Source organism: Parasteatoda tepidariorum, chromosome 1 (genome assembly GCF_043381705.1).
Source record: "Parasteatoda tepidariorum isolate YZ-2023 chromosome 1, CAS_Ptep_4.0, whole genome shotgun sequence".
In the NCBI taxonomy this organism is placed as follows: Eukaryota; Metazoa; Arthropoda; class Arachnida; order Araneae; family Theridiidae; genus Parasteatoda; species Parasteatoda tepidariorum.
Window position 1 is genome coordinate 18,024,347 of NC_092204.1, and position 25,923 is coordinate 18,050,269.

General features: G+C 27.8%; 1 protein-coding gene across 1 annotated transcript in view; it reads left to right on the forward strand.

Annotated features, from left to right (window-relative positions):
• Window positions 1-25,923, forward strand: part of LOC107438286 (RNA polymerase I subunit Rpl135) — a 45,482-nt gene that overhangs the window by 13,514 nt on the left and 6,045 nt on the right. Inside the window, exons 11-22 of the mRNA XM_043044071.2 lie at window positions 784-837; window positions 2,669-2,786; window positions 6,401-6,485; window positions 7,447-7,689; window positions 9,421-9,494; window positions 10,095-10,298; window positions 13,051-13,248; window positions 14,336-14,443; window positions 14,540-14,716; window positions 20,163-20,398; window positions 21,431-21,572; window positions 22,614-22,770. Coding sequence (XP_042900005.1) covers window positions 784-837; window positions 2,669-2,786; window positions 6,401-6,485; window positions 7,447-7,689; window positions 9,421-9,494; window positions 10,095-10,298; window positions 13,051-13,248; window positions 14,336-14,443; window positions 14,540-14,716; window positions 20,163-20,398; window positions 21,431-21,572; window positions 22,614-22,770 — 1,796 coding nt within the window. The remainder of the gene's footprint in view (window positions 1-783; window positions 838-2,668; window positions 2,787-6,400; window positions 6,486-7,446; window positions 7,690-9,420; window positions 9,495-10,094; window positions 10,299-13,050; window positions 13,249-14,335; window positions 14,444-14,539; window positions 14,717-20,162; window positions 20,399-21,430; window positions 21,573-22,613; window positions 22,771-25,923) is intronic.

Below are 25,923 nucleotides of genomic sequence, written 5' to 3' on the forward strand. Positions count from 1 at the left end.
ATTATTTAAACCTGTGTGCATTTCATTGTCACATTTGTACACCTTTATCAGTAGGATAACAGCGTTATGTCACACAATAGAGATAAATATACAGTTAAAATCAGACACAGATAATCAGCCAATTAAAACCAGACAATCAGCCACATTAAATTTATAATTTCCAAATATTTAAAAAATATGTAGGAAAATCATTAACAATAAAATTTTTGTTTTTGATGATAAGGAAAGTGTCAGAAATCCAGATGAACGCACAAAATATATTTAAGAATGATATACAGTGTGGAAAAATCGAACTTCATGTTGGTGCTGCTATGAGGAAGGTATTCTAAATCTAGTTGTAAGGTATGATAAGTTTTTAAGCAAACTTAACAACTATTTTGAAAAAAGAAACGTATGTAGAATCAAAAAATAAATTTGCTTCATAAAAATTTTCTTTTGTTTGGTTTTTATTTTCAAACGGTCCTTACTTAAAAAAATAGCCCTTGTAGATCATTAATTTGTATAGAAATCGTTCAAGATAATAACTCATTCATAATTTTTTTTTCTCTTGCTTTTATTTAATACTTTATCTAAATTTAGCTTCATTAGAATTTTAAGAAATATCATTATACATAAACTGTCTGTTTAGTTTTTTATCATGTTTTTTTTTGTAATTCTTGGTATATAACTTTATTGTTTCATCATAGTAAATATTAAAAATAATTGCTATATCATGTGAGTAGATATAGTTCTATTTTTTATATGCCTATCCAGGTGTTTTTAAAGAAAGTTTTTACTTTTCAGAAATTGTATATTGGTCCACCTTCAGAATGACAAAGAAAAGTTTGATCTGCTAGTGTAAGTTTTTTTTTCTTTCCATTTTTAGGAATTGAATAATTTAAATTATTTTTAAAAAAAATTTCATCAATGTGTGCAAGTAAAAATGCTGAAGATATGGGGAAATATAGACTTTTAGAAGAATTAAATGATATAGCAGATTTACCTGCTGAGGTAAAACGAAAAATAAGAATGGACAAAAAATGGTGTGTTATTTTTGAAATAACATTCTATGGTGGCTGCTTTAAAAAATACTATAGGATAGTAGAAATCATGGTTACTATTTTGAGCATACCACAGAGCAATGCTGAATATGAAAGACTATTCAGCATTGTTCAAAAAGAAAGTCTTAGTCTGACAAATCCATGGAGAACATTCTAGTTGCTAAAACCACTCAAACTAGATGTTATGAGCAGACCTTTTATAAGGAATTCTTAAAAGTAACTAAGTCTGATACATATGAACATTTAAAACTTTACTTGTTGTTAATTAAACCTAAATATTAATTTAACGTTTTCTTTTTTTATTAACCCGGAAAATTAAATTTTGAAATTGTGTATAAGTAGTGCGTTAAAAAAATTATGTTATTGATAATAAAAAAAGTTTGTCAGGATTTATATAAAAAAAAATTTAAATTGTTTTCAAAAGGATAATTGTTTAGAAAAGTGTATATATAATTGACAAATGTATTTTTAAAGGTTTTATAAATTCAGCAGCAGATTATCCTTAATTCTGTGTAAAAATGTTCTTTAATAGCGTGTAAAACGCTAGTTTAGAAATGTAAGGTCATGCAGATTACAGCGTTGGCAAGTATAATTTTACTTATGTAATTTTTAAAAATGTAAAAATGCTATCAAGGTATGACTTTTGATGTTATTTATGTTACTAATAAATAGACTGCGGTAACTATAAACCAAATTTTGGGTCTTGTAAGTCCAGAATACTTAAATGATATCCTTACTGACCCCGTGGCAGAATCATGGCGACATTGTCGCAGAACGTTACTGAGGTCTTGCAGAACGATTTTTCTTTTGGGAAGTAAAAAGTTTTTTTTTTTCTTTTGTTGAAATTTTCGAAAGATTTTATCTTTTCTTCAGAATTGCTTTCAAAAGATGCCTTTCTCGCACATCCCAGTTGGAGAAAATGCTTTTTCTATTCTCATTTGAGAACAATGAAAAAGTAAAAAAATTTTGGTTTTCTTTTCTGCAGAAAATTTCGCTCAAACTTTTTTAATGCAGTTATTATTACTATTGATTTTCGCATAGTTTTAAAATTCGATATTTTTAATATGACATTATTTATTACAACAACTGAATCTCGAAATGAAAACACGCATTTTGTAATCCTTTTTTTTTAAGAGTCCGATTTACTGCTACGGATTTCACGATTTTTTAGTTTTTTTTAAATGAGATGATGATTTGCAAAATGCGAAAAAGGAAATAATTAGTGTGTTTTCCCCCAACAAAATGTGAGAATATAGCCCATAATATTTGCATAAAAAATATTACATATTTAATTAAAAAAATTTATTTGATCCGAAAAGTTTCTTTCTTTTTTTTTCTTTTTTTTTTTGAAGTTGATGCTTTTGTTTCTTTAATTTAGTGACATGTATATTTGCTGTTTTTAAAAATATCTTGCAGAAAGATATTATTTTTAGAGAGGTATGTCGCAGAAAGCCCTAAAAAATTCTGCCACAGGGCTTACTGACTAATTCTTTGAAAAAATGCCTTATGTAAAAAGCTAGTTCCAATGTTAAATAATCTTATAAACTATGTCTTCATCCATATTGAACTATGAATTTTATTGTATTACTTTGTGAAATAATGTTTTGTAACTTTTTTCTTTGTTCTAGATTCATGGTACAAAAATTATTTGCTCTTGTAAAAAATGAATGTGCATTGGAATCTCCAGATAACCCTATGAATCAGGAGGTCCTGCTGCCTGGACATCTTTTTCTTCTTGTTCTTAAGGCAATTCTCTTTGGTATTCATAAATTAATTCTTACTGAGCGTAAGAATGCTAAACATTATTCTAAATTCGTAAACGTTAACCTTATGAATCAACTATTAAATTCGTTCTTACTGAATGTAAGATCGAGTAGTTAGTTTTTTTTCCTAACAACTTTTTGAATTTTTTTTTTTTTTTTTAGAAATTTTTGATCTGCATTAAAAATTTTTAGATCTTACATTAAATTTGTTTTGTTTATTTTTCATTCCTTTTATTTTTCGCCGGATTTTTGACCCCCGAAATATAAGGGATAACCACAATCTCTGGCATACGATTCCCATAGTTCGATTAGGAGACCGGTCCAAGGTTTGGACCCATTAATATTAATTTCATTTATTTATTTTTTTTCCATATTTCATCATCCCGCAATTTAAAAAAAAATTCACATATCTATAAAATTTGTTTATCCAAAGATAATTCCATGTAAAATATAACTTTTGGTAAACATTTATTACTTTTCATTATTTTATTTAATAATGGTTGAAAAAAATTTCACAGGAACTATTCGACCGATTTTGTTCAAATTTTTTATTTTGCCAAAATTACATTTGAGTAAAAAATTTTAGGCCTTACAATTCAAAGTTTTTTCGAGCATTATTGAAGAAAACAAAAACAAAAAAAAATATTTACTAAGAGTTATATTTTGCTTGGAATTATCATTGGGTAAATGAATTTTATAATAGTCTGCAGAAATGTTTCAATTCGCTTGAAAATTTTTTGATGTGGCGAAATATACAAAAAAATAAAATTAACAATATGAGGTCCAAACTTTGAATGGCTTTCCTGTCCGAATTATGGGGACTATATTTCCCAGATTGCTGCTACCTCTTATATTTTGGGGGTTAGAAATCGAAATCCGTTGAAAAAAAGTATGTTTATTTAAAGAAAGTATTTTGTGTCTGATTTTATAACTTAAAATGTTGTCTGCACTAATTAACATATTGGAGGTCACCCCCTTGAATCATTAAGATTGAATCCTAGAATATGAAGATTTTATCATTAAATCAAAAGTTATTCAGGGTGATCCATTTGTTTTTTACATACAGTGCATAGAAGTTAGGTAGAGGTTTTCAATTTTGTGGTTTCAAGTAACTCTACTTCTATGCTGAACATTTAAAAATTTTTATTTATTTTATAATCGGCGTTGAACCGCCGGCCCAATTTTGGGTTTACTAATATTCAACTCCATAGCCTTGTAATTTTGTACCCAATCCAGAATATAAGGGAACTCCTGGATCAAGTATTGGAAGAAATTATGCTTTTGTGGGAGACTTTTTTAATGGAACTAATCCACAATTGCATTACATGGAGAGGAAAACCTCCCACAGGTTGCCTGGCAGCAGGGGGACTGACCCATTGTCCGTCCACCTCTGAGGATATTTTACGTCAGCACTGTTATCGATGCCAGCCAGGTCGCCTCATTGGAAGGCGAACGCTTTATCCCCTGAGCCACCTTGGGTCTATAATGAACATTGGTAGAATGCGATTCATTGGAAAAATTGAATTAAAACAGTGAGTAAAATGACTAATTTATAGAAAAATTAGGGCAGAACTACTTTTTTATTTTTTGGCTTCTTAAATTAAATATACTGCTTGCATGACAACGACCATCATCATGCTTTCCTTTTTTTACCTTCTTATAAAGAGATTATAAATGACTGATTTAATAATTGTCTGCTTAAAAAAAAGTATTGCTCTTAATAACTTTTGATTTAATAATTGGATCTTTGCGTTCTAGAACTCAATCTTAAAGGCTCAAGGTGGTGACCTGAAATATAATAATTAATTTGTGCAGATAATATTTAATATACGAAATCAGACACAAAAACATATTTTCTCTGAATAAACTCAGGGATGAGATTTTTCCGCTTTTTTCACTTTTATCTCTTAAATTTCAGCTTTTTTTTTTTTATCAAAAATTCAGATTTTCTAAAAATTTCACTTTTTTTTATCGGTATTCCGCTTTTTCAGAAAATTCACCGATTTTCAAAGAGAAACAGAAAATTCAAACTACATAGCTACCAATCCTTTCTCATTTTTACTTATTTTAGCTATTTTCTCCCCTTTTACACGCAGCAGATANTCAAATAAAAAACAATTATCTAAACAGTTGCTGATTGTCATGTAATTTTTCAAACTAAAATAGCAATTTTTGTATGTTAAGGAGTTACTATATATTTCTATTTCACTGTTATCGTTATGTTTCAAAGGGCTCTAGTTAGATTAGACTATAATATGAACATAATGATTCGGTTCAAGTTTTTTTTTCTCCAATATAATTTAAAAAATAATATTACTGATATATTTGCTATAAATCACATAACAGTATTTATTAAAAGAAATGAAATATTAATGTTTGTTCTCAGTAGTTTTAATTTGCTAAACCAGGTAGTTTTTCAAGTAATAATTGTCTCTTGGGTGAACTGAGGAAAAATATAATTTCCAGCTGTATTTTTTCAATTGGTAATTTTTATTTTCACTAAATGTTAAGTATCAATATAATCATTTATATAATAATAGATTAGTACACAATTGTATGTCAACGCATTATTTATTACCTTAAACTGTCTGGAATTTATTATTAAAGGGTTGCGCTTGCGTAAAATTTACTATCGTGGAAATTCAGCTTTTTTGCCTTTTGGCTAATCTCATCCCTGATAAACATACTTTTTTTCTGACGTCTTTGGATTTCTAGCCTGAAAATTGGGGAAGGATAGCCGCAATCTGGGAAATATGTTCCCAATAGTTTGGTCAGGAGGGTGATCCAACGTCTAAACCTCTTAATGTTAATTTTACTTTTTGTATTATACTTTGCCATATCTTGAGAATTTTTTAAGCAGATTGACAATTTATTGCAAAAATTATAAAATTTGTTTTTTTTTTTTTTAAGGAGAATTTTATGCAGAAAAAGTTTTTTTTTTTAAATAAATTTTTATTATTTTAATTAATAAAAGTTGAAAAATTTTGTACTGTAAGTACATATAATGTTCACAATTCAAAAAGTGTAATTTTACATTGCAAAATACAAAATTTGAACAAAATCAGTTGAAAAGTTCCTGAGAAATCAAATTTTAAGTATATAACTTTTTAAAATTCAATTGCTGTTGTATCTTCAATTCTAATATTTGCAGAATTTCCAGAGTACTATAAATTATAAAAAATAAAAATGCTTAAATCTTTTCCATTAAAATCATTTTTTGGTAATTAATAAATATTTTTAAAAAAGGATAATAATAATAATAGCTCAAAATAATAATGTTATTTAGATTATTTTATGCTTGTAGAAACTCTTTTGGAGTCTATTTCTCATATTTGAAGTTACTGAAGTGACTATTTTTGTAGTCTTACCTCAGTGGCAACCTTCTAAACAGATAATGAACAAAATATTTGGTAAATTAAATGGACTGAAGTCTGATAACAAACAATATGTAGTTTCATAACTATTAAAACTACTAAAAATTATTTAATTATTGTTTTCTGATTTGCTGAACTCTAAATATTTGTATTGTTTATCCTGTTCTGAATTGTTTATTTCTTTGTTAATTATTTTTTCAGCTAATATTATGTATTATTACAGGAAAAACTATACTCTTGGCTGGGAACTTTAAGACTCGCCATTGATAAGAAAATAAAATCTGGGAAAGTCACAACCTTTGATCAAAGTAGTGTACTATTTTAAATTTTTCTAAAGCAAACATTTATTTATAAGTTGCATTTGTTGTTTTACATTTTTATTAATTATGTCGGGAGAATATTTTGCTGAGGATACAAAAACAATACTGCCGTGAAATTGAAGAAGAAAACAAACAACGTAAGTGCTTCACGATTGATACCGAGAAAAGTGACTTCTACTAAAAAACTACTTTCCTTCAAAAAACTGATAAAGCAAAGTTCATTTTGAATTTTTTTGTTTTTTTTGTTTTGCAATATGTAGTTAACTATACAAAGATGTGAAATATTTTAAAATCTCAATATTGAGGTTTTTGTCACTTGCTTTGATTTTTCAGTTGCGCGATAGAAGCATGATTTTTGAATTGCACATCAGAATCATGAGATTCTTCAGAATTTGGGCAGAATTTCCAATTTTGTAAATTGTTAATTATAACATTTGTGTACAAATATGAAAAATTCCAATGAAGAAAACAAACTTTGAAGCTTGTTTACTTTTACATTTACTTTGGATTTGTTTTGTATGATTTGGTTTGCAACTGCTCACTTGTTTTTCAAGTTTTTTTTCCTTGCCATTGACAATAACTGCCTTTTTGGTCTTTGGATTGTACTTGAAGAAAAGTTCTGATATGTGGCGTGTAGCAATTGGTACATGTGAGGAACTTTTATTTTCATACCCTACTTTCAGCTTAAAAAATGGAATTTGACTCTTAAATGTGTGCAAAAAGATCTTATATGTGAAATAGTTTTTTAAATAAATATTAAAATAAGTTCTTCAACTTAAAGGATATTTTTCTTTATTTACTTTTTCTTTTTTTTTCTGATCTAAATCAGCTTTACTTTTAAAGTTTTAGTATTTTGCCTTTTATGTTTTTATTTTAAAAATGTGTCTGCCATTTGGAAAATGATTTATATCATAATATCCAACTCAACATATTTCTTTTTATTTCGTAGATGTTATGAAAAACTGTATTTTCAAGACAATGGATGTGTCCAAAAGTATAGAAAATTTCCTTGCTACAGGAAATTTTGTGGCACGATATGAAAGCAATCTGATGCAGTCATCGGGTTTAGTTATTCTAGCTGACAAATTAAATTTTTGGCGATATTTATCACATTTTCGCTCTGTTCACAGAGGTGCCTTTTTTGCTGAAATGAGAACAACGACTGTCCGAAAACTCCTTCCTGAAGCTTGGGGTAAGAATTAAGGTTTCATTTAATATTTGATTATTATTTTCATTAAAAATTTTAATTTTACTTCTCCCCTCTCCTTGGAGTAAAATTCCATTTTCTATCCCAGAAGAGTATTTAAATCATTATATAGTTCTGTGGTTAGTCTCAAATGTAACTTGTAAAAAAGTAACAGTTTCTTTCAACATTCTCGTTACAAAAATATGAACTTTTTCAACTGAAAGTAACGAAGAAAAAAAAACAAGTAAAAGTACAAAATTTAAAAAGTAACGAAGTACAATTAAAAGTATGTACTTTTTACTTTCGTTTCATAAAGGAAACTAGTTTCCTTGCTTTGAATTCCTCCAAATGTTTCACTCTGTATCACTCTTCTATTTATTCAATAGAGAATCAATTTCTTTTTTTAGTTGATCATTTTCGCCTGTTCTAAGTTAGTTTGTAGAACTAGAGTAATTGTAATTTGTATGCTTTTTGTGCCACTTAAAGTGCATCTAAAAATTTTTAAGCAAGTCTAATGACATATTTAGGTGTTGGCTCTAAAAAGGAATCAAAAAGAAAATCATTATCATTGGTTTTAAAAGTTAATGAGTTGAATTATATGGTAAGAAATTTAGTAGATTTTTTTTTTAACATCATAGTCAAATATTAGGATGTTAAAATTTCTCGTTATTGTAATGAGTAAGTTATATTATTAATTTTTCTATGTTAACTTGCAATTTTCTGTTGAATGATTATTTTTTTGCATTGCAATGTTAAAAATGGCATAATTCTTATGAACTTATTAATTTTCTTATCAAAACGTGATTTTGTTTCTATTTGAGGGCAGATTTTTCTTATCCTTATACAGTTTACACTCTTTAGTATGGCCCTTCGCTTCTGCTCTTCATTTCACTTAGCCACCCTTCTACAGGGCCTGTGCTAAGGCCAGTAATTTAGTGATATTTTCGCACCAAAAAAATTTCACTGACTAAAATTAGAATAGTTGCAAAAGATCATGTACCTTCGATAATAATTTTGAAGTCAATGGAGGTAACCTCTAAGAACAACTAACCTCAATCCACGACCATTTTACTGTGGAATGGAGAGTGGTCTCTTGAGAGATTTCATGGCATTTATGTTTTTTATACGTTGATAAGAAAATTAAATAATACAAAAATTTTCTCTATAAATTTGATAAATGTTACTTTTGTGCAACTTGGTCTTTTATTTTCTTCTTCTAGCAATTAGTTGCATGAAAGATTTTTCTGTGAATTCGGCTACATAGCTTGGATAGAACCAGTGTTCTCTCCGCTTTGAGTCATATACTTTAATCATTCAGCCATCAATACTCTTTCTACTTGTTATTTTTTAATCTTCATTTTAAATGAGCTAAAACTTTGAAGGGTCTCATCCTATATTTTCGACCATGCTTTTTAACTGAAGCTTGATTTTGTTTCAACAGGAATTTTGCAGGTGTGTACATCCCTTGTTTGTTAGATTAATCTTGAATTAAAAATATTTAATGATATATCTTATTTAACTAAAGTAAATGAAAGCATACATAATTAATTTAAAACTTCCTCTTCAAATGCCCATAAATTGGACTTCTGATAACTTTATTAACAACCATTTTGTCTTTGCACGATTTTAACAGCATAAAGCAAAAACATGCACATTTCTTTGACAAAAACGTTTGTGTACTTAATTTATGTAAGTTGCAATAATGCTTGTAGTTCTAATACTTGTTTTATGTTGTAGGATTTTTGTGTCCTGTTCACACACCTGATGGAACACCTTGTGGCTTATTGAATCATATGGCTGCTCAATGTCAGGTGGGTAATTATTTTTAGTCAAAAAGAATTTTTTTTCTTCTGAAAATTTAATCCTTAATTGTGCAATTTTGTATGATATTTTTCTCTTCTTCATTGTTTCCCTGATAACAATATTGATTAACAGCAAAACAAGTTTATTTTATTGTGGAAAGCAACCAATTTGAATGCCAGAACTTACATTCTGATAGTTGAAACAACTGCTTTTAAAAATAATTGTGATTATTTTATAAATAATGTACGCTATTTTAATGTTCTTAATTAATAAATTTTTTGCAATATTTAAGCCTGTCAATCTGTTTCAGTACATTAATTTTTATTTGAATTTTTTAAGGTAATCAGAAACCTCTTTATTTATTTAGTACAAAATAGAAATAAAAAACAGTTAAAAATAAATAATTAAATTAATAAATTTTGTTTTGAACAAATTTTTGTTATTAAAATGTGACTTTTAAATAGAATAAAATTTGTGACTTTTGAGTTTGAACTGCTTAATTGTCTAAAATTGTCAATTTACAAAATTGTTTTAGACTCCTTTAAGAATAAATTTTTTTATTGCTAGACATTTTTTTAATCTTTTTATTAATATTTAAATTTATTTAGGTTGTGAATGTGCAGCCTCCTACCAATCACTTGGTTAATATTTTCTGCAAATTCGGGATGATACCGATTGATGATCCTTTTTCATCTTTCCAAGATGTGTTGACAGTCTTGTTGGACGGGAAAGTTGTTGGGTGGATGTTGGAGAAAAAAGCAGCTAGTTTTGTCTACAAATTGAGGCACCTCAAATCAAAATCTCTTCAAAATGTAAGATTGTAATATTGTACTTATTTTAGAGCGAAAAGAACTTAACAATTTATTGGTTTTAACCAAATAAAGAAACTTGGTTAAACCCTTTGCCCTACAACATTATGTTTTCCTAATGTAATATGATTCCTTTTAGTAGAAGTAAAAGCCAGAAGGCCCTAATTTAGTAGTATTGTGAAACCGTCATTTTTCAATTACTATTTTTTTAATTTTTGCTTATATAAAATCTGTATGAATTATTGCCTTAAATATTTCTCTATAAAATTATATTCATTCAAACGATTGAAAAATGAGATGTTTATATAAAATTTAATTAACAGTGCTATAAATTGTATACCATACAATGATATTAAGGCTCTTTATCGAGGGCTCCATCAAAATATGAAATTATGCTTTTTTGCAAATAGTGTGCTATTTTTATGACTGCTGTTAATTTTTGACTGTTACTCATGACTGTTTGGTTCAAGTTTAGCCTATGTGAAGCCAACGCTTTTTGCGCTTATTTTGAAAATGGAGAAAAGCCAAATTTTTTTGTAAATGAAAAGCACCTGTGGTCTAATTTTTTAATATTTAAAAACTTACTCTATTGCTGCATTAGGCTCTTGCAAATTTGCAAAAACTGAGAATAAGGCAGTGATGTTGATAATTTTCATCTAGGCTGAAAAATGCCTCAAAATTGGCAATTTTTAAAAAAGTTCAATAACTTTTATAATATTTAAGTTATTTTTCTGTGCTAAATCCCAGATAATTTCTAGCAGCAAGATTATGTATATAGTCACATTGCTTCAAGTGTAAGGCTCTTAAACTATGTGTTTCTTTCCATAGCAACAGAGTTTCAAAAAACAGCATTAATTGAATAATGCTGAATTACAATTTTTACATATTGTAGACAACCAATGGAAAAATCACTGTTTCACATGTATTAAAATAAAATTTAGTTTTTGAGTGTTTATTTGCTTGTTAAGTGGAGTTGTAAAGTAATATTATAAATTGTACTTACCTATTATAAGTTGTATGTAATGCAGTTATTCTTTTTTTGTATTTTTTATTTAAGAAGAATATCTTTGAATTTATTGAAAAACATTTATTAATAGGTTAATGAAATGGTTGAATTAGTTTCAATTAAGAGTTTTAATTATTTGACATTTGGTTTTTTTTTCTTAAAAAAAAACAGGTTTAAATAAATAAAGAAAAAACCCTTTTTTTTTCCTACCTTGGTTTTAACATAATTGCTTTAGAAGATTGATCTAAATATGTATTGAAGATTAACTGTCTCAAGAAAAAAAAATTTACTTTTGAATTGTGATTCTTTCTAATATACGTTTATCAAAATTCAAAATATATGCTAATTAAAATTATTTGAGTAAATCATGTGTTTAATAAGCTTTTGTAGTGTCACTTTTTATAACTTGCTTTTTAAAAAAGAAATTAATTGAAATAAATCTGTGGAAGAAACTGTACTCCCCTTGTTTTGGTGTTTAATAACTGAATAGGAATGAATAAATTTGATAAATACTAGAAGTAATAACTAAGTTGGTTATCTATTTGTATTTAGAAAATATTTCAGTAAGAGCACTTGTAAGAATAATTTTTTTTTCTTTGGATCTTAATAATTTTATGAGTTTAACAACATGAGAGCATTTAAGCATAAATTTTAAAATATTATTGCACTTATTGTTCAAATGTTCTTGCGTTGCTAAATTATTCATCTAAAATTATTTCAGACTGTAATTTTTATTCATTCATTTATTATTTTTTTGCAATTTTCCACTTGAGTTCACTTTATCTAATATTAGTACCCATAACATACTTGAAAAAACAGCCACTTATGCAGATGGTCAACATGATTTAAATAAGCGTGATTTAATAATAAATTATTTAAATAAATGGAAGAAGAATTGACACTGTTCCAATGGGTGTATATTTGATAGTGGATAATTATTGTATCATTATTAATATCCTTAATTTTTTTCCTTTTTTTTTCAAAAAAAAAAATCCCTTAATATTTGCTTTGATAAAACAGGGTGCGTAGCGTTTTTTAAAGGTGCTTATTTTCGTTTTTTAAAAGCCCTTAAAGGTGCTTTTTTCCGTGGGTGTTTTTATAAAGTGCTTAATTTTCCCTTTTCCGAAATGTGATACTTTTTATACCATGTTGATTTTTGCCACAAATTATGCAAAAAGACATTTTCCTATTCTACATTCTCACAATTAATTCCACCCCAATCTATTTCGGCGTACCGCTGGTCTGTAGTGTATGAAAACGCCATTTGTTTTACATGTTTGATGTATACCGAGCTGCATTAGGTGGTAAGGATTTTTGACTCTCATGTGCTACCCTGCTGCATTTTGCAAGAGATTCTCAATTTCAGACTTCATTTTCCGCCCTCTGTAATAGAATCGAAAAATCACTCCAATTTTCGCTGATTACGGGGACCAACTAAAAATTTTAAATTTTTTTTTCTATTAGTGATAGAAAATTTCATTTTACTTGTTAATTTCATCGTTTGACGCACCATCGTCTTCGTCACTTTAAATGAAGCCGGATAAAACCATCAATTGTCAAAAACTTGCAAACCCTGTCTAATTATATTTTTCAAAGTGCTTAAAAATATTTTTTGAGTGCTTAAAGCACTCAATAGGTGCTTATTTCTTGTTGAAAAATTTGGCTACACACCCTGTAAAAGAGTGTGAATTCAATAATAGATTTTTTACCCTACTGATTAGAAAAGTTTCCTTTCTATTAAAAAAACAGGTTCCAAGCACCATGGAAATATGTCTTATTCATAGAACAGAGCATGCTTCACAATACCCTGGTATATTTATCTTCACAACTCCAGCAAGAATGATGAGACCTGTAAAAAATATCTCATCTGACACTATAGAGCTTATAGGTACCATGGAGCAAGTGTACCTGCACATTGCATTAGATGAAGAAAAAGTAGTGTCTGGAGTGAGTATAATTCTTAATCGATTATCTATCTCTATGTATCTTAAGCGGTACAATAAGCTTGGGTATTTCTTTAATGCTAACACTATAGTTATTATTCATTTTGTTTGGTTGTCTTAAGTAATATTTTAAGCAGTGTTAAATAGTTAATTATATGCTAAGTATTCATTTAGAATAATTTTATAGAAGTAAAAGATTAGTTACAAATTAATTATTTAGATTTATTTTCGATAATTTCTGAAATGGCTGTATAAATTTTAAATGTAAAGCTAGCTGTAACGCTGTATACTTTCATATTGATTATTGATAATGGAGCTTGCTTTTTTCAAGCAAGAGAACTCAAGTTAATACTTGAGATGTACGTGAGCATGTAATGGAACATTGGAATGAGCTTTCTATCGTATCTCAGGAGAGAGATGGAAATAATTTTAATACTTCTGCTGCCTATTATGTTGAACTGTCCCGAACTCATACTTACAGTGATTCATGAGATTTAATGGCTGTTAGACAGTTCTAGATTTTATTGCTAAAATCCAATACAAAAAGAACTTTGACAATATCACGGACATTTCTTGGTTACAATTAAAGTTTATATGTTGTACAAGATCATTTTAAAAGGTGACCAAGTTGGTTGCCTAACGCAATTACTTCATTATACTGCTATTATTGTACATTATATTCCTATTATAATGTTTTTGCTATGTTGACAAGGCATGAGTTACACTGGAATGACTGGTATTTTATGTTTTGTCAGTTTTAAAAAGTTTATAAGGTAACCATATGAGGTCATAGTCTTCTATATGTCATTCTTAGCCTCTTACCCACTGACCCTTCAAAACGTAAAAAGTCGTATTTTAACCTGCAGTTTTCTCTGTTTAATAAAACTGGTTTTTCCATGTAATCAGATAGGGAATCGGAGTATATGGGAAAAACATTCTCCCAATTTTGCCCATTTACTAAACTGCCAAGCTTGCAAACTGTTAAGCTTGGGAACATTATAAAAAAAAATTTTATATATATATATTGAATTTCTGTAGTAACAGTTTTGTGGAGTAAATATCAAATTTCTATTCTTTTAAAATATATTTAGGTAACATTTCATCAGGAAATTTCTTCGCTTGGTGTACTGAGTATGTTGGCCAATCAGATTCCTTACTCTGATTTCAATCAGAGTCCCAGAAACATGTATGAATGTCAGGTAAACTTTTTTCCTGTACTGTTTTTTTTCTCTTTACGCACACCTTTGCTGGATTGAATATTTTGTCTGTAATGCTTAATTCCTTTTGTCTTGCAGATGGGTAAACAAACAATGGGAACTCCTTGTCATGCTCTTAAATATAGATCTGATAATAAGTTGTATCACATTCAAACTCCTCAGTCACCTGTTGTAAGACCTAAAATGCACGACTACTACCATTTGGATGATTATCCATTGGGTACCAATGCTATTGTTGCTGTTATATCTTATACAGTAAGTGAACTGCAATGTTTTGAACTGATACCATTTGAATTCACTAGACATGCCACTATTTCATGAATCTGCTGATTTCTTTCTCTTTTTTCACTTTATTTCCTTCATAAGATCTAATTAATAATCCATTGAAAAATTTGATACAATGATAATTTGTTGTTTCAGAATTTCGATGGTCTTTGAGTGATATTGTAACAAAAAAAACTTGATTAAATAAACTTTGCAATTATAAAATTTAATTAGAAAGATTAGGTGCTGTGTTATTTATGTTATTATTTACTATTTTTAGAAGATGAAATCAAATCTTGTATATTAACATTAATCAATCCAGAATTTAGAATTTATCTCTTTTGTAAAGTTAAATCAGTACTAAAAAAATTTAATTGTTAAAAAATATTGATTAAATTAAAATTTTATGAACAGAATATTCCGTTTTCTAATTCTTCCATGAAGAATTATTTCAAATGAGGATTCAAAAAGGAATGATGTTTTGAAACAACTAGCAGAAGAGTTGTCTGACTTAAAGGAAAGCTACTGGATATAGTTATAAAAATGCTTTTTAGTTTAATTTATGTTTCTTTTAATATAATAATACTTATAAATTATAACCTTTATTATATTTTAATTTAGAAATCATGTTTCTGAAGTTTTAAATTTATGTGACCTATTCAGATTATTATTACTATTATTTTCCAAAACTGCTGTGGCATGTCTCATTCATTATTATATGCATTATTTTTATCATGTTGTGATAAAAGTTGATATACAGAAAGTTCATAAGATGAAAGTATTACTCGTTACTAATTTAAAGTGTTGAATATCATAAAGCTATTGTGTAGTATTAAAAAAAAAGACCCCAAAAGAGATTGCTAAATATCTCTACTAAATATTCAACCCCTGGGGGGAAAAACTTTTTTATTGTTTACTTCATTCTAAGAGCAATAGTTTCCTTTCACCACAATAAAGATAATAGTGTTTCCAACAAGTAATTTATATTTAATGTGCGAAAAACTAAATTTGTTAAAAACAAAGCATTGAAAGACAGCTCAATTGTAGCTTACTTGTCACAATTTAATTTTGTATTGTCACTTGTATCATCACACTTGTGATCTCCAAGTACCTGTGTCCAGGGTGCGTACAGACTCCTTACACTCCTTAGAAACTCCTTGGAAATAAAAAAGTCTCCTAGGAGTACTTGGAACTACTTAGATTTCCAAATTAGTCCTTAGAAACTCCTTAGATTATTGCTTTGCATAGATGAACTTACCTAAGTTCGCTGATGAATTTGCTGTCCAAGCTGGGAAACTAAATGATATGCAGTGATGCAAGTGCTGCTCCAATTGTGGAAACCTGCTCCTATATGCTCCAAATTGAAGTAGTTGGCTTAAATTGTTCCAAAAAGGATATTTTTCCCTGGGTATCGTGATGTCACAATTTTGCGGCAACCAAGCTACTGCCATGTGGGTTGCTCTGGATTCAGTGGGAATGATTCTTGCACTTTCATGTGCAACTCTGCTTTATTTTGCAAGATATTCTCAATTTCAGGCTTCATTTTCCACTCTCTGAAATGGAACCGAAACTTCTCTCGAATTTTCGGGGACCAACTAAACATTGCCAAATTTTGAGAAATTTTTATTTCTCTTGTTAATTTTATAGTTGTTGAAGTGCTATCAACTTCGTCAATGGCAAGCTAATGGTCTTCTTGCGCTATTCTATTTATAGATTAGTACCATGACCTTTGAATTAATTTGAGGGACCATTCACTAAGTACATATTTTCATGTTGATCCTCAGAGCAGTCAGGAATCACAAAGCTTCATAACCTCAAAATTTCCATCTCCCCTTTATTCATCTAATTTAATAAAGGTAAGAATTAATTGAGTTTCTAAAACGTAATTTTTTTATCTGAGGGACCATCCACTAATTGCTTATTGTATTTAAACATTGATTTTATTTAATTGATTTTTTTTTAAATAATTTTCTGTTTTTTACTTATTGCGTTTTATTATTGTATTATTACTTTCAAAATTTTCGGTGCTCTTAATTTGTTCAAGGAAAAAACTTAATAATATTTAGAGGCAAGCATGAAGAGAGGGGCTTTCAATATTTTAAATGCAGTAAAAAATCTTATGTTTTTTCGATTTGTCATTCAGAAATACTTTAATTCATCTCTTAATGATTTGAAAAAGATCTTTGATTTAAAACAATTGATATAAAAAATTTTAATTATCACAGATTTGTGAAAGATTATGAGTATAGGGACAATATAATAATTTACTTCTGACAAATTTTTTCAGCTTCAATACTCATTGAATTTGCATTTATAAATTATTTAATTTTTTTTAATCATTTCATTAATGAAATACTGTACTAGGTAACCAATTTTAATAAAAATTTATTAGGGGCCATTCACTAATTTACATTTGTAATAAAAATTTATTAAAGTTTTCTTAATTTGCTTAATTCTTTACATATTTTTATAAATTCAGTATGATCAATATTAATCTTGTTAATGTTTTGTTGAATATGCTATTACCAATAACATTTATTAAAATTTTTATAAAAAAATACACTTGATAACCTTAAATAATAGTTAAATTAATTAGAGTATAGAATTACCTTTTACAGAATTAAATAAAGAATTATTAATTTAGAAAACAGTATGAGCCACGCAATATCGAATTTATTTAAATTGCTTTTGCCAAAAGCTCTTCTTTTTTTAAAAAAAGAAATATTTTGGCTATATTAAATTAACTTTTAGGTCGTTTCCAAACTGAGACACGATTGATTCACTTTCTGTATGATGAAATGGTGTCTCTAGTTAAGGCGTTGTTAGGGCGTTTTTTAAAGAGTTCTGCTTTTCTTAGTTTGTCAGGAAAGGACTTAAAATCATTGAATGTAGAAAACGCAGATATTTGGCAAAATTCAAATTTAATAGATGTTGAACTAGATACCACAAATGTGATGACATCCTTATCTTCTTCAGAAAAAAAATTCTATGTATATAGGGGCCAGATCTATGGCATTTGCCAAAAAGTTATTAAAAGCATTGCCTCTTGAAAATAGGTTACTGTTCCATCTTAAAGTGTTGCATCCTGTAATGAGAATGGAAGACACTTGCCATGTTTAGCCACTTGCACCACTGGATATGACTTAGCTGTCAAAATCTAGCAGTTTAAGAAAACTTTTAAAAGAATAAAAATTGAATTGCAGAGTTAGAAGAAGAAAAATAACAGCAAATAATTTTACATGTAACAAGCAAACTTAATTAATAATTTGCTGTGATTTTTTTTTTTTGGTATAAAATGCCTTAGATTTTTCTTATGTATTCAAATTTAAAAATATAAGATTGGTAGGTTTTTATGTCAATCCTTAACGTCTGTACTTTAACAAGATTTATTAAAATATTTGAAAATGTATTATGTGTCTAAGTGATAACTTAATTTATTTTTCTTGACGAAGTTTGACAAAGTCAAAATTTATTTCAAAGGGGATAGAAATTAAAATTAAAATATGCATTTTTGCAAGTTCCTTATAATAACTGCTTTTTAATTTTTTTTTAAAAAAAACTATCTTTTACACAGAGTTCTTAAATTTTTGATAAGTTCTTAAAATTTTGGACTCCTTGGATTTCTTCTTCTGATCTCTGTATGAACCCTGACTGTATGATAATGAGACCGTTCTTCAGTGCAGTATGCATAAACTTTTTTTTAAATTTTGATAAATTTACCGAAAATATTTTTCTTTAAAAAATAGTATCTTTAAAGAAATTCCTTTTGGTTCTTATCAGTTTTCAAATGATAAGTACTTTTATTTTTTAGAATTGTGACATTTCTGTTTTTCTAATGATTGCTTCTTTCTTTCCAGCGGCATTGATCCATCAATCCACACTAGTGAAGAAAAAAGACATAAGAAAATTTTTAGATGGTATTTATGTGTCAGAAAAAACTACTGTTGTTCAAGCTGAAAATTAAATAAAATAGTTTGAAAAACTTAAGCCTATTCTCATAATAAATTGAGCTATTTACTTTAAAAAATAATTTTAAGATCTTTCCAGCTCTTATATTACAACATACTTATCTCAGAGGTAGAACTCCTCCTATATTTCGTATAGGTCCTTTATCTTATAAAAAGGTGAAAGAGCATCCTTCTTATAATAATTTACTATTTTTAGAGGATGGAATAATATTTGTATGTGGAAATAATTTGTTTAAAAAATTTAATTGTTCTCTTTATTCAGTTCTTCAAATAATTTTTATCCCATTAACAGCTCATTATGCTTAGAATTTTATTTCATATACATAGCTGCCAACATTTACTGCATTTTCCAATAGACTGATTTTGCCAGTTTCTCCTGGTATTTGTATAGTTTATAAAATTCCCTAAAACTGAGTAAGTTATCTAAAATATTCCCTATNCGATTTGTACTCATGTTTTAAAAATCCTTTATTGCAAATTTAATTGTGTGATTTTTAAAAATCAAATGTAGTGTTTCATATTTGGGCATATCATTGCATCTTGATTCATATTATGAACTGCCTTTTATAATTCAACTACTTGGAGTTATAGACATTTTGAATTCAAGTACAAAATTCAGTTCTATTTGTCAAAATGTAAATGCTTGTATTTGGATAGTTTTTGGTTGCTAATTGTCAATGAAAAGCTCATTAAATAATTTAACAAATGAGGAGTAGAAAACGTTCATAGGTTTTTTTTTCTACGCAATTCAGTTTACTTCTATTTAAAAAAATTCTTATTTATGTATGTGTTATCCTGCAGACAACTAATGATCTCCAAATCTTTATTTGTCTATATCATTAAGCAAGAAATAAGATGTAAGTATCATATTTTAACTTGGCATTGTCAAAAAATATAAGTTATTTAAGTATTTTATCAAATTACTTCATGTACTTATTTTGAAACATGAAGTTCAGTGATTACTAAAACTGAATGTTTTTCATTAATTAAGAAATTCTCACTAAAATATTATAAATTTTTCTTAAAAAAAAATAAAACCTGAACCTACCCCTGAGAGGAAAACTCTCAGTTGGCATAAGGGCCAGTGTAAAGATGACCACAGTATTTTCAGTTTGACCATGCTACATTTACTACCTATTTTAATACATACAAAACAATAACAAAAACTTTTTTTTGTGCTTGTATATTCCAGTGGAGGAATAACATTTAAAAATATATATATTTCAATATGTTTAAATAAAAGCTAAACTTGAATTTTCTGCCCTATTTCTCTTTAATTGATATGAAACTTCTAGCCTTGAGAACTGATATTGTTGAATGCTGTTATCTCTTGTGGGTAACAAAATTGCCCTTATTATTTATTGATAAATATAAAATCTTGTATACAGTATATTGTTAATATATAATTACAGTTAAAAGTTTGGTATGTACATAAAAGTCAGTTAACTTTCTTAATCTATAATTTTTAGGGCTTTGATATGGAAGACGCTATTGTATTAAACAAGCATTCCGTAGAGCGTGGTTTCAAACATGGCAGCATTTATAAAACAGAAATTATTAATTTGAGGACCATTTCTGGTGACCGTGGTCAGCAAGGCACATTGGTTTTCTGTCGTAAAAATGACCCTAAGTTTCTCAAATTTGTTGATGAAGATGGACTGCCTCATGTTGGTACAAGATTAACTTATGGAGATCCTGTGTGCTGGTAAAAATTGTTGCTTATTTCATACTAATAATTTTCCTCTGAACTATTTAGTTTATTTTAATTTTTTAACATATTTCAATTTTGTTTTTGAATTTGTTTTTAAAACCTTTCTGTGAAATTTACGTGTTTAAATAGTAATAAATAGTCGTGTAATTATCTAATTTTTTTTTTTACTTATTTTGTTCTTATTATTTTTTAGCATTAGAAATTATTGCCAAAAAGGTTTCTGAAAATTTTAAAATAAACGTCTAAATTAATTTAAACTTCATTAAATAAGTGCCTAAATTTCACTTTTTGCACTTAAGACCTGAAAATGTAAATTTTCAGTTGATAGCCAGTGACCGATAGACTCTAGTGACTTAGTAGCCACTGGTCAAACCTAATCGAGTCTGTGACTAATATCAATAGATCCTTTTTCTTTAATAGCCTCTTTTTCGTTAAACCTAATGAGTCTGTGACTAATATCGATATGTCCTTTTCATTTAATAGCCACTCTATGCTTGAATTAAATTTTATGTTTTTAAAAAAAATTGGTATTAGAAATAATCTGCGTCCACAAAATGTTAATTCTGCCATAAGAGTAATATGAAAATTGAAAAAATTTTAGTTGAACATCCTGATTTTAAAGAACAAAAAAAATATTTGAGGAGTCAAAATGCATTAAATGTATACATTACAATTTTCAAATAAGTGAATTGTTAAACAAAAACTCTTCTTCCCCCTTAATCTTTCCACCACAAATTGATAGATTTTGAAGAATCAAAATTTTCGGATGGAGAAATTTTTTGAGACATTGGAAAGTTATTAATAAAAATTCTGTTATCCAGAGTCTCTGTCTGTATTGATGTACTTTAATCATTGACCGATTTTTTTAAAAAAATTGCCAATTGTTTATTTAAGTCGCCACTTTAAGAAAAAGAAGAAAAAAACTCGCTATGTGGTTATTTTCATGTCTATTTCTCTTATACTTTAGTAATATAAATATTTATTCTCTGTTGTGTTGCCAAAATAATTTTTTAAGTATATTTTTAGCTATAAAGACAATACAACTGGCGAATTTTCATTCGTTAAATATAAATCAACGGAAGAAGCTTATGTTCATGATGTGAAAATTTTAGGCAATGACACTGGAACTGATACTAACCAACAAATAGCTATCAAATATAGAATACCTGTGAGTTTTTAATGTTACTGCTTAATTTTGGCAATTCTTATTATGTAATCTGTAGAACTTTTTAATTTTTATATAGGTCTAAATATTTTGCCTTATTTTTTACTAAATATTGCATTCTGTTGCTTTACTTTTTTTTCTTTTGAAAAAATCATTTCATTTTCTTTAAATGAACCAACCGTTTGTTTATTTAATGAAAATTATATTTTGAAGATATGATTATTTTAATGTACACTATCTTACATTTATTTAAAAAAAAAAAAAATTCCTTACTTTTGTGAGGAAGTTTAATAAACTATCATAAGCTGTGTAACACTCTAATGAAGTATTATTTTTTATGTTAATTTCAATATTTTTTGTACAATTTTTTTTTTTTTTTTTACTGACTCATCTTTTTTCAGCCAAATATATTGGTGAATTATTATTTGGGGTATGCCACCAAATTATAAATTAAAATCTTATTTTATATTTCCAGATTCAAAACTAACAAAATTTTTATTTTAAAATTACAAACTCTTATACATCTTGACCTATTATTTGCTTTCTTTATTTTATTGCTTACTTTTTTCCTTCAATGTGTTATACTTTTGATTCTGTTTTAAAAGGATTAATGAACTAATAGTGTTATATAGAAGCTTTGAAAAAAAAATTTCTGCAAAAAAAGCAATATTNATGCCACCAAATTATAAATTAAAATCTTATTTTATATTTCCAGATTCAAAACTAACAAAATTTTTATTTTAAAATTACAAACTCTTATACATCTTGACCTATTATTTACTTTCTTTACTTTATTGCTTACTTTTTTCCTTCAATGTATTATACTTTTGCTCCTGTTTTAAAAAAATTAATAAACTAATAGTGTTATATAGAAGCTTTGTCTACAGAATGCCATTGTATATTTTTATGAATTTCTTAAAATTTTTTTCTGCAATAATTTATGTGTATATATATACATGTTGCAATCAAAAAATATCTTGCCATAATACATATTATGGCAAGATATTTTTTGATTCTGTTTTTACAATAGTTATGTGCTTTCAGCGAAACCCAATTATTGGTGATAAATTTGCCAGCAGACATGGTCAAAAAGGAATCTGCAGCTTGTTACTACCACCAGAGAATATGCCTTTCACGGAAGGAGGGATGATTCCTGATATTATATTTAATCCACACGGTTTTCCTTCTCGTATGACAATCGGTATGGAATACTTATCTTATAAAATCATAATTATGTGGTTTGTTTTTGTATTTGTTAACAAATTGAATATTGTAGAGTTTTAAATATTTTTTTAAAAATAGGTTCTTAGTTTAACTGTTTCTTAGCCAAATTTCAACGAAGAAGAAACGCCACTTAACACATTCGCTGCCACCGACGCAATAGCGCCTCAGAGCGGCACCTCTTGGTATGCCTAAAACGTGCTAGCGCGTCGATCGACTATGATAAGTTATATGCTCTGTGTTTAGTGTGGCTTTGGGAGTTGAACAGAGAGATTGTTTCAGCACGTTAGTGAAGCATTATTTTTTCATTTTTTGTGGTTGGTTTTCAAAAGTTTGGTTTGAATTTTTTTATGTGCGTGATTGCCAATATCTGTATATTGTGCTTATTATTTGTAAATATTTTCAGTATTGTCTCATAAATGGTACTGCATATACTTGAATGGTATTCCGATTTATTCCTTTTAAGCTGCTATTTTATGCAATATGCCAGTAATTTCTGAGAATATTGATCAGACGCGCTGGAGTTGAGTGGCACTCACGAAGGCAGGTTGAGTCTGTGTGCCACTGACACTCCAGAGCGTCGGGAAAAAAGGCTCTCTAAATAGGAAAATAATATATTTCTTCGTTTTTCTGGTTTTTCTAGTAAAATATAAGGAGCATTTAATCCATTAAAACTGTTTTGTAATCCAGCCTCTGAGGATGGAAATATCTTTTTTAGTGGCAGCGAATGTGTTAAGCTTATGTTAAATCTGTAGATCTTGCTGTTTTTATTACTAATTTTTAGAAATTTATGCAGGGATTGGGAGTGTCTTAAAATTTCCACAGTGGTTGTAAACTTTAGAACATAAATATGTTCTCATTTATCATTTTATCAAATTTATCATCAAATGTTCCTGGTTACCATAATAATTTGACATCTTATTACATTTATAAAAATTTGGTGATTAGGAAATGAAAGTTATTTAAAATGATGTGGCTGCTTAATTAAAAAAATTTCCTCTTGCTTTTATGAATAGTTTGCTGATATTTAAATATTTTGGGAATCTTTTGAGAGCTCTGTGCATATTCTGTACATATTTTAATAAATACATATATTTATAATTAATTTGTTAACTACATTTTGTACATTAAATATTGAAATCAGAATGAAAAGTTCATTCATGGCGATAGAAATTTTCTCCTTAAGAAATCGTATTGATTTCTTTTTTCCTTGTGTGAATATGAATTGTGCAACTCTTTCTATTAAAGATCCAAATTCTTGTCTTTAATCAAAATTTAAATACATTAAATTAATTGGTTTTTGTTCAAGTATTCTATTTAGCTGATTTTTTTTCCAACTATTAATCTCTACAAATATAGAGTTCAACTGAATGTCTAATGCGTGTGAATGTAATTGCTTCCTGACTTATGTTCAATGTATTTAAAAATGTAATGAAAGAACGCTAAAATGAGATTTACAGTAGAAAATATTTATAATACAAATTTTGAAGCATAGAATATAGAATTTGTGTTGTATGGATCATCTCATGTATCATTAAACTTCTATATTAAGAATTGCTATGTTTATCAGGAACAGGTCCTTATTATTTTCAAATAATAATAATAAAATTTAACTTTCTATAAGCATTAAAACTCAAATTTATGAATTGTTGCTTACTTTAGACATTGTAAAGTCAATGTGGTTTATAGAGAATTGTGTTACTTAAATCTAACCGTAAAGTAGCATTACTTTTCAGTAAAGAGATTACTTTTTCAAGTTAATACTATTTATTATCATTAATCTCTTAGTATAGATCATTTCATGTATCATTAAACTTCTTTATTAAGCATTGCTATGTTTATCTGGAACAGGTCATTACTATTTTCAAAATAATAATAAAATTAACTTACCATGAAATAAAACTCAATGCATTAAAACTTAAATTTTTTACCATGCATTAAAGCTCAAATTTATCAATTTTTGGTTTGCTTTAGAGATTGTAAGTCGATACGGTTTGGAGAGAATTGTGTTGTTTAAATCTCTTTACTGTAAAATAGTAGTACTTTACAGTTAAGAGATTACTTTACTTTTTCGAAGAAATATTATTTATTATCATTAATCTTTTTGACAAATAGAGAATTTGTGTTACATAGATAATTTCATGTTTCATTAAACTTCAATATTAAGCATTAAAATTTAAATTTATCGATTTTTGTTTGCTTTAGAGATTGTAAAGTCAATACGGTTTGCAGAGAATTGTGTTATTTAAATTTCTTTACTGTACGCGTAGCGTTTTTAAAAAGTGTTTTGAAAAGCGCTTAATTTTTCCTTTTCTAAATTAAGATTTTTCCTTTACCATGCTGATTTTCACAACGAATTATGCAGAAAGACACTGTTGACATTGTTCTATTCAACTTTTTCAAAATTAATTCAACCCCAATCTATTTCGGCGCATCGTCAGACCGTAGCTTATGAAAACGCCGTTCGATTTAAATGATTCAAAAATTTTGACAATTGTCAAAAACGATGCCAGAAGACTTTTTTTTTGTGACATGACTGTTGAAACCAGATAAAACCGTCAATTGTCAAAAACTTTCCAACCTTGCCTAATTATGATATTTTTTTAAAGTGCTTAAAAATATTATTCGATTGCTTAAAAGGTGCTTATTTTTTGTTGAATAATTGGGCTACGCACCTTGGTAAAGTAGTAGTACTTTACAGTAAAGATATTACTTTACTTTTTCAAAGAAATGTTTTTTATTATCATTAATGTTTATCCTGTCTTCTTTTTAATGTTGCTCTAAAGAAAGTTATAAGAGATGCTGAAATCAATATCAGAGGCAACATATTTTCAAAATCTATTCAAATATTGGCGTATGCGGATGATTTAGACATCATTGCACGAACTGTTCCTGCATTAAAAGAAGCTTTCCTTTCTTTGGAGCTTGCTGCTAGGGATATGGGACTAATCATCAATACCGATAAGACCAAATACATGCCTGTACTTGCTAAATTAAATTCTAGTGAATCCTATCTGGAGATTGGTTCCCACAGGTTTCAGACTGTTCAGAATTTTACTTACCTTGGTTCAATTGTTACTGCCGACAATAACATAGACAATGAGATTCGGAGTCGTCTAATTTGTTCAAATAA